The 9,757-nt window shown below is 45.8% G+C and overlaps 1 protein-coding gene and 1 long non-coding RNA gene across 4 annotated transcripts in view; one reads left to right on the top strand and one right to left on the bottom strand.

Moving 5' to 3' along the window:
• Positions 1-1,135: 1,135 nt before the first annotated feature.
• Positions 1,136-7,347, top strand: LOC110342375. Its single transcript, XR_002384422.2, has 4 exons — positions 1,136-1,242; positions 2,033-2,158; positions 5,649-5,886; positions 7,236-7,347. It is a non-coding gene; the product is annotated as an uncharacterized LOC110342375 (long non-coding RNA).
• A 260-nt stretch (positions 7,348-7,607) lies between these two features.
• Nbea (neurobeachin) overlaps positions 7,608-9,757 on the bottom strand; it is a 485,089-nt gene continuing 482,939 nt past the window's right edge. For all 3 annotated transcript variants that reach the window (XM_040754403.1, XM_040754404.1, XM_040754405.1), the window contains one exon: positions 7,608-9,379. In XM_040754403.1, the coding sequence (XP_040610337.1) occupies positions 9,289-9,379 (91 nt within the window). In that variant the 3' untranslated portion in view covers positions 7,608-9,288. The remainder of the gene's footprint in view (positions 9,380-9,757) is intronic.

Raw genomic sequence — 9,757 nt, 5'->3', positions numbered from 1 at the left:
GCCAACTGTGGCAGTGTGTTTCTGTGATCCCAGTCCTGGAAGGAGGCAGGAGGATGGCAGGGGCTCACAGGTCAAGACAACCGATGGGCTTCAGGTTCACTGAGAGACCCTGCCTCAAAAATAAGGTGGAGAGCAGTTGACAAAGACACTAGACATTGACTTTGGGCTCCAAACGCTTAGTCATGGGTGCATGCACCAGCACACACATGCGCACACCTCTCTCTCACCTCCTCTGCCTCTCACACTGCCCACAAAGAGAAAGCCATGCATGGTGACAGCAAAGCGCCTTCCAAATGCCAAGGAGAGGCTCGCTGGAGTTCAGCTTCGCAGCAGCTCTTAGAAAATACATTTGGGATTTTTAAGCCACCAGTCTGTAATATCTGGCCAGGGACTGCTTTATGGAACCACGCTCTTGTGATACCTGCCTTCAGTTAATCTGTGGAGACACATCAGTGTCTCCATGTGGGGACTCCTTTCTCTTCCTTCCTTTCTTTTGTGGCATTGGAGAATCTAGAATCTCAGTAGGCTAGTTCATATCACCGAGCTACATTCAGCCCCTTGGAGAAGTTCCCTAGCTGAAGATTTTATGGTAGAAAGAAAGAAATGGTTAGATGTTTTGACACAAAACCATAATCAGATGCAAACTATGAATTCCAGCAAAAGTATAAATTTAACTTCTTTCTCTTACTTGACTTAAAAAGGCCGAAAACCTGCTTAGGTGACAGTTTCCAGATGAGATTATGTGTCACAGATTCTCTTGTTTAATAAGGTTTGTTGATCAGAGAGCTCTGTGACTGAGACAAAATGCCCAAGACAAGACATTTAAAGGAGGGAATACTTATTTCATCCCTGGTTGTAGAGGTCTCGGTCCATGGACACTTGGCTTCATTGTTTCTGGTTCTCTGTCCCAGATAGAGAACCCTTTGGTATATCAAAGTAACTGGTCTGCCAAAGTCAACCAGATGAGCTTACTGGGGTTGCTTATGGGCATGTGGGGAAGGGTTACTTCCAGGTGCAGGGCACCTCAAAGGCGGCAGCCTCAGTGAGAGGCCCACCTGTGCCTGGGTCTGAATTTAAAGTGCCTTCCAAAGGTACGTGTGGTGAAGGCTTGATTCGCAGCCCGTGGTGCTACAGGGAGTGCGTCTTTAGGAGCGAGGCTCCCTTGGGAGGTCTTAGGTCATTCACAGCATCCTTGCAGGGATTGTGGCATCCTGGTCTCTTTCACACTCTGCCCCGAGCGAGGTACACAGGCTTCCTCTACCAAAGGCTCCCCTCCAAATCTTCTGCGGGACCCCAGAAGCATCATGGAGTAAAGTCTCCAGTCAGGAGCCCAAATGAATTTCTCTCCTTTTAAAGTTACCTCAGGTAGTTTGCTATGGTAATGATGCTAGAAAGCGGATGGGCAATCTTCCTGCCTCCCGGAAGGCTGCACCAGGCTCTCAGGTTTCTCACAGAGCCTTCCCCTTTGTGAGGTATCGCTGCCCAGAATGACTTCCTCGTCTCCATTCTCCTGTATTGGCCAGTAGCGCTGCTGTTGTCCATCGCCCCCTCAGAGTCCCTTGTGCCTGTACCTGGCTCCTGAGAGCTTCAGTTTCCTCCCTGATGTCTGCCTGTTTTCTGCCTGGGGAGGCGACATCCCTTCGTGAAATTATCTTGAGTGTATTTTCATTCTTGAAAACTTTTTCCTGTGATGTGTGAAAGAGCACAAATTATTGGTTATTTTCTTTTCAGGGATCCTGAAAAATGGTTCTCTTTCATCTTGTGGTTTTGTTATTTTTCTCATTGAAAGTCAGCTGGATGTCCGACGGTGGCATTGGATGATGGGGGAGGTATTCTCTCTGAGTCTTTTGAGTATGAGATGCTCTTACCGACATGCTTTTTATTGAAGGTTTCATACACACATATAATGTGTTTTAATCAATGCCAGCCCACCCTCTCCCTTCCTGTTCTTCCCCTATTCCCATCCCCACTTTTCTCTCCTAGCTTCATGTAGTCTCTTATTTTTGATTGTTTTTCAATTTTTTTTTCACAGAGTCTACTTAGTGCTGTTAGAGAGAACATGGGTGTGTAGCCATCTACCAGAGCATGGCTATCCTTGAACGATGGTTTACCTGAAGCAAACATCTCCCGGTGGCCTTTATGTACAATAGTTTCTCAGGTAGGAACATCTTCCCTCAGGACTGGGACTTCCTCTTCGGGTCTAGTGATATTTGATGTTAAAAATTAAGTATGCATTGATTCTGCTTATACGTTTTGTCGCCTGCTCTGAAGACATAAATATTTCATCCACCATTTCCTAAGACTGAAATTTCCTTTCCCTAAGTCTTTTTGCAGCTGAGTCTAATCTGTTGTGTACCCAGTTACACTTCGGGGCTTACTAAAAGCTCCTGTTATTTCAAGAAATTGAGTTTGGTTCTTTTTTAAATTTCCTTTGTCTTTTGAAAATAAAGCATTGTCCCTCCACATCCATGCTTCCCTTTACATTGCTTAGAAATAATCAATAACACTTCAAAATACATCAATATATTCAAATTTAAAACATATAAGCACATTTTTGCTTTTGGTAATTCTGACACCTTAGGTGATTGCTGCTGTTGCTTCTGTCCCTTCTCCTTGAGAGAGAGAGAGAGGGAAAGGGAGGGAGGTTATATTTATGCAAATGTAACCATGGGAAATTGTTGAAGACTTGGAGTCTATTTTTCACAGACACAAATTTGCATTTATTTTTTTCTGTGAGTGTCCGAGAAAGAGCCAAACTGGGAACACTTTCCCTTGAAGCCTGGCGTAGGGCTTTTGACGCCTCGCCAGTGTGGACGGGGTAGGCTGTGCTAATGTTTTCTGGGAGGGTTTCCTCCCTTCAGACCCGAAGGGAATTCCTTAGCTTTGCTGTTGTTCCCGCTTCCTTGTTCAGAATGACCTTTTGGCAGCTCTGGGTCTGCTGAGGCCGCTGCTCTGTTGCGACTTCGCTCTGATAGGTGCATCCTTAACTTTTGTTCCCCTCAGTCGTGGAGAGTAGGATTGGTAAAGCATGTTTGGGTAGTTGCAGGTTCTTAGAACTTCCTCAGTAAATCAGCCTTGGTTTTGGTGTTTTTGCGGTGGGATAGCTTTTTAACTGGCTAAGCCTTCCTCCATATTGCCCAGTGACACCCACTTTTTTTTCCTGATTCTTTACAGTGTTAGTTGTCTTTCTTCATAAACATAAAACGCAGAGTCACTCTAGTATTCCTAGGCAGCACCCCACATGCCCGTTCACTCACATGAGTGTTCCCCCTCTAAATGAGTGCCGGTCTCCTCCTTACAACTGGTCCCTGGCCTGGCTTCCACGTGAGCATCACTCAAGGAGCTCCTGTTGCCATGAATTCTCCAAACCTTTCTTTCCATGTCCCCAAACCCTCTGAAACTGGGATCGGTAACAGAGATTTCCTTCTTCTGTCACAGCCACACAAAACCAACTGACACATTCATTGTCCCACCCCACCCCCGGGGCAGGGGCTGCTTTCCCAACACTGAAACGGTACATGGGACAGCCACACTCAACACTCCTGAAAGAGAACACTCTCTCTGTTTTTCAGTTAGACTTTAGTGACAACCTAGTTTGCCTCCAACACCAGCACAACAGCCAGGATCCTTCGAGTGCTTGCTGGGGGAAGTTACACAATTCAGTCCTCCAAGCTATCTTCAGTTCCGTTGTGCCTGCTTGAGAGTGACCATCACAGCTGGACCTGATGAAAGCTGGCCTTTCCCATGGGACCCTTGCCTGAGTATCTAGTCACCCCCCCCAACCGCTTGTCTATAAGTTTGCCTTTATGCATATGGCCGAGGGGAGAGGGGTATAGGGTAGTGAAGGATGAGGGTGGTGGACTTAGTCTTGGGGGAGTCACCACCCATGCTGGGTACAGACCTTCCGTTATGGCTGCTTTAAAGTGCCCCCTACTTCTGTCTGTAAGTCCTCACTTATGCTCTGTAAACAAGCCTGACAAACTCATGGGCTCCCCAGAGTGAACTCTGATGGAATCGTGCCTTGGTTTGTCTTTGGGACTTTAGGAGGAAGGGTAGATGTTGTTTACACTTCCCCTAAAGACACAATTTTTGGGGAGGTTGTTTCTTTCCACATACCTTGCAATGAACTGATCAAGAGACTGCACAAAGCTAGGCTTCCTGAAGGCTATACCTGGGCCTTTTGATGGATAAGTCCAAGGTTTAACCTCATTGAGCTGTATTCAGATGTGTCTTTGGGATTTACCTATGGAAAAAGTCATGATTACAGGTTTATACCTATAGTCGTAGCACTCAGGAGACAGCATGGAAAGGTCATCTCAAGTGAGTGCCCCATATATAGTGATAATTTCTGTGTGTCATTGAAGGGTCTCACATCTTTCATAAGAATGATTGCAACGATGATGCCAACTCTGTGGGCTACTGCGAGGCACCCGGGGGCTGTCAACAGTCTGTGTCACCAGGGTTGTGCTCGACGCCCATCTGATGTTCACAGTGGCACCAGGCTGTCTGTATGATGTTGTGGTTTTCCTCTGCTCTCTGAAAAAACCCTGGGTGGAGGTGTGTTGTGTAAAGTCTACACGCTTGCCCATAAGCCTCCCTTCTCATTAGATCTCACCTCTACTGAGAGACCCAATGCTGCCCCATTCTCCAAACAAAACCCAGTACTACAAACCAACACGTGAACACCCAACAGCTGCTCCCAATGCTGCCTGGTACTCCTAAGAGCATCCAACTTTCTTGCCTGCCTGCCAAGGACTCTGGCCTTCTATACTTGTCTTCAATTAGCTGTGTAGTTGGCGGGACATCAAGGAAAGGCAGGCAGGCTTATCTGCTTGGCTCTTCTGTGCCCCTCAGTTATAACACTTCTCCTCTAAGCCATGACCCAGAACCCCTTCTGGAATGGGAGTTTTTATCAGAGGAAGTAGCCAGAGTATTTCTTATGGCCAGTGTAGTGATTTGAATAATAGCCCCAAAGGTTCATATATTTGATTGTATAGTCATCAGGAAATATCACTGTTTGACAAGGATTAAGAGGTCTCCATAGATGTCATGACAGGAACAAAGCTCACTGTGCCCAGTGAAAATACATAGTGCTTAAGACTGGGAAAGGATGTTGGGCCGTGAAAATACATTCTCACTAGGCTGTGGAAAGCAGGGGTGGTGTGGAGTTCCCGAGAGCCAGGGGCTCTACCAGGGCACACAATTGTGTTTTGATGCTTAAAGTAATCCTCACCAGAGCTATCATTATACCCCCATCGTAAGTGATGAGGGGAGTCGTGAGTCATTTACAAAGGAACGCCTCCAGGTTTGGGTTCTGCTGTTGCACCCCGATCGAAGATGCTCTCACACAAACCCTCCATCAGCTCTGTCTTCTTCCAGCGCCTGTGCGGGCTTTGGTTAAAAGCAGTAATCAAAACACCCCAGCAGTCCCTCTTCTGAGGTTGCTGGGGCTTACTGTAACTGGTATTTTTCAGATGGGCAGAGAGCCCAAGGTCTGCATGGCAACAGAAGCGTGAGGCTCTTGGGTACCACAGTGCAGAGCAAGGGAAGGCAGTGGGAGGCTGGGCTACAGAAAGCTTGTGGACCCCTGACCACAAATGAGCTTTGTCATTTTTGCCGGGGATCTGAAATCACCTGTTTCTTTTCAGCAATCACAGGTTTGTTAGTACATTGCTGAGAGCCATATCCAATCCCAAATACTGCCCTGAGGCTGTAAGATTGTCCCAGTGCCCCAGAAGCCTATGGTCCCAGGAAGGAGACAGTGTCAGTGTGTTGCAACAGACCCCTGAACAGTGTTATCATACCGAGTGTTTGCAAACCATCACATGGACCACCTTCAGAAAGCTGTCATCCCAAACTCAAATCCGGGAAGAGCAGAAACAGAAGGTAAGGATATGATATCCTGATGACTTTTGGGGGGTGGGATAATGATTAGTTTCTAAATTAGCAGACAAGACAATAGAAATGGACTTTCACTGTCATGCAGGGTGTTGATTATAGATGAATCCACCTATGCAGAGTTATATCTTGCCTTTTTCATAACCAGGGCATAAGACTCTTAAAGCCTTTAGGCATCTCTTAGAATGATGGTACCCAGCAAGTAGGTGAGGCAATTCTGGGTGCTGCATTATAAGCTTACAGAACCCAGTTTCTACAACAAGTGAGCATCAATTTTTGCTGTTTGTTCAGTGCAAATGGTTGTCACATTACCTAAAATAGCACTCTGATTTCACTGACCTCTAAGAAGAGCTGTAACTGTCCGTATAATTTAAAAGTTGTTTCTCTTATGTTGCATGGAAATGGGGCTGGGGGTACCTCTGCTTGCCAAACAAGACTATTCATGAGCCACTGAGTTGAAATCGATTTTAATGAGGTGTTAAATGGGCTGATGTGAGTAGCCTCGGCACTCCAGGAGGAAGAACTCTGGGGACAAGGGACAGGGTTCCCGGAAATTGTAAATGCGCGGTTGTTTTGAGTCTGAGACAGTTCCTCAGACAGCACAGCCTGCCCTTGAAATTTCTATGTAGCTGATGATGACCTTGAACTTCTGATCCTCCTGCCAAGACCTCCTGGAATTACAGAGGACCTGGAATTACTCACGTCTGGGTTTAGTCCATGCTAGGGACTGAACCCATGGTTTTGTGCATGAATACAAGGCAGGCTGACAACTGTGCTACATTCCCCAGCTCTGCAAATGAACATAATAGCCAAGAGTAATGGCCACACACACACACACACACACACACACACACACAGAGAGAGAGAGAGAGAGAGAGAGAGAGAGAGAGAGAGAGAGAGAAAGAGAGAGCGCTCACGTGTGTGACTGAGTCATCTGTGTCCCCCTGAGGGACTCAGGGCCTGCACAGGGTTGTTAAGAAGTAATCACGGGCAATGGGTCTGATCATGCAGGGGCTGCTATGCTCTTTAAAGGCCCCGGATGATTTTCTTAAGCTCAACAACACTCTTCCCAAGACTTCACCTGAAGGGTGCTGGGCAGGTGCACTGCCGCAGGGACAGGTTTGGGGCAGTGCAGTGACGGGCGGACGGGAAAACCAAGAGCAGTCTGCAGGTATTTTGGGCAGTAGCTGGCCAGCTGGAATATTTAGGTTACCACATGAGCGGGGTGAAGGCGCTCGGGAGCTTGTGGCACCTAACCAGTTTCTGGTTCTGGGCTAGGAATGGAGAAAGGGCCAATCTTTCTTGGGGTTCCAATGCCCCTGTCCTTTCCATTACAGGGATGCAGATGGCAGCCTTACCTGCCTGTCATCTGCCTTGCTGTGGCCAGCAGCTGCTCAGCTCTCCAGACCTCAGACCCTGTCTGGGTTACTCCGGCTGGATGAAGAACTCTACAAAGTGTGGTTTTTCAGATAAAAATGTCATTATCTGATAACACTCAGGAAGATATTTCCTTTGTCACTTGGTTCCTGTCCCTGTGGACCCCACTGTTCACATTCTGGCAATGGCCAGAGACTGCAGGCTGTGTCCAGACTCTGTTCATGGTTTTGCATGTGAGGCCCTCACAGGAGACAATGCTGATTCTTTTCAAACCCAAGGGCCAGTGTAAGGGCGCTGTGTCACTGAGGTAGCCAGTGACATGTGAAGTGATCTGAATTCTTTGCATATTTTATTTTTCTTTTTTGATTTCCAACTCACACACATCTGGCATATTTTACATCTTTGCAATAAAACATGGTTACAATAGCTTAAGGAATTTATATATCCAAAATATTTCACCATGATCTCAAGATGAAATGACCTTGTCTTCCAGATGTTCAGTGCCTTCCCAATTCTAAGCTACAAACTCAAGATATTGCTCACAGCCTGGTGATGAATAACGTAATCAGTACACTGATTCCCCATAATTTCAGAATTTCATAAATACAAACAACAATGAAGAAGGAATAATTCAGTGCTAAAACTTCCTAGTACAAGGTGGATGACAAAGAAGTAATTACAGCAATAAATAATGACATGTGTCTGGAGCAAAGTGCCCACACAAAGAACCCATTATCCGGTTTTATCTTTTGAAATGAATGACTGCAAGTGAGCGAAATTCTGAGAAAATTACATTCCTGTAACATGCCTCATAGCCCTACCGACACCATATGTACATCTATGACAATACAGTCACCAAATATACAAAGAAGAAACATGAAGAAAATGTATAGACCCCTGGATGATATCTGGATAGGGACGATGAATGGAAAAATCATTTGAAAGCCATCATTTTATATTGTAAAAGATTAAGTGCCTTAGACTAGGAATGTGGCTGTAGGTGAGAATCTCACAAGAAACGAAAGGGATAAGTTCAATTACTCATCATTAAACTAAGCTACTCAAGAACCAAGGAAGGGGAAATGTTAGCATCTTCATCCTCATCTGACATGGAGACTGAGTCAGTGGGCTGACACAGGGGAGAGATGTCTAGGTGCTGGGAAATTGATGCAATGGGACTAATGATCAGGACTCCCATTTACACAGTAGAAACCAGGCCCTCATCCCCAGGCTCCCTTTCTGTTGCATCTTCAAGTCCTAAAGGGCAGGGCTGAATTTTCTTTGTATAAAGTACCAACAATGGCAAATAATGGCTTAGTGTCCAAACGGTATATGAGCAAACTTCACTTAGAAGGGATAAATTTAGATTAAAAAGTGCAAATCATATTGTGGTGAAAATGTCAAAACTACTGATTGAGCCCAAATCCAACCCTTTGAACAAGCTGCGTCCTTTCCATTTCCTAGCTTGACTGCACCAGTTCCATCAAAACGGGGGAGCAGGGAGCATGCAGGTTGTAATTCCACAGTAAATTAACAAAGGCTGCTCTTTCTTTATACAAGGTTTCACTTTTACAAAAGTATCCCTTTAAATAAGATGCATATGATGTACAAAGTATCAAACGTGGGTTCTGTTTTTCTCAGCTTGAAAAGAGGCTGGAAATGGGATGCAGGTTAGGTTCAAAGCTTAAACCTTGTAACAACTGGACACAAGGTTCCTCAGAATTGTCAAAAGTCTCTTGTGAGGCTCCCTACAACCTTTCTCAATAAACGACAATATATGAAATAATTACCAAAACGTCTCCTAATTCAGATAATTTACATGATATGAGCTTGCTTGACAGCAGCTGGTGTTCAGTCCTGGAGAAACAGGTGAAATGGCTCCTGACTACGATGTTCGGTGACTGCTGGGTGGGATGGATGTACAGAACCGATGCAGACGAGCGTCCCACCAGAGATACTGCCTTTCCACAGAGCACATGCGCTCTCGCTTGAACGTGCTTCTGCAGCTTCTCTTCAGTACCTGTTCTGATGCTCATAATGCCACCGATTAAAATCTATATTAAAAGCTACAATGCTGCCGGAAGCCATGCCAGTGATCAGAGTCCTGTAAAAGCAGAGACAGTGGTGAAGAGAGACAGAAAAATAGTACACACTGCTACTTCATGCGGGACACAGGCCTTATCTCAAAAGTCCCCAAGTCTTAACTGTGCTCATTGAGAGAGGTCTAGCATTTCTTCTTGATTCTGCCAAGAGCTACTCAGCTAGCGGACAGCCATGCTGGAGAGCATTAGTCAGATGCATAAATCCACACATTCTAGTATGACCCGGGCTCTGCTGCCTCTCGGCTGTTGTATTTATGGTCCACCCATATCTTTCTCTGGGACCAACCCCGGCCTTTTCTGTGGAATTCTGGCCTTTATCTTTAGTGTCCTTTAACCACTCCACCCCTTTCCTACTCTCTCTCTATACCCTGAATATGTGT

This window comes from Mesocricetus auratus, unplaced genomic scaffold (genome assembly GCF_017639785.1).
Source record: "Mesocricetus auratus isolate SY011 unplaced genomic scaffold, BCM_Maur_2.0 Super-Scaffold_100011, whole genome shotgun sequence".
Lineage (NCBI taxonomy): Eukaryota > Metazoa > Chordata > Mammalia > Rodentia > Cricetidae > Mesocricetus > Mesocricetus auratus.
The sequence above is the reverse complement of the archived record's forward strand: the minus strand, read 5'-3'. Positions and strand labels throughout refer to the sequence as shown.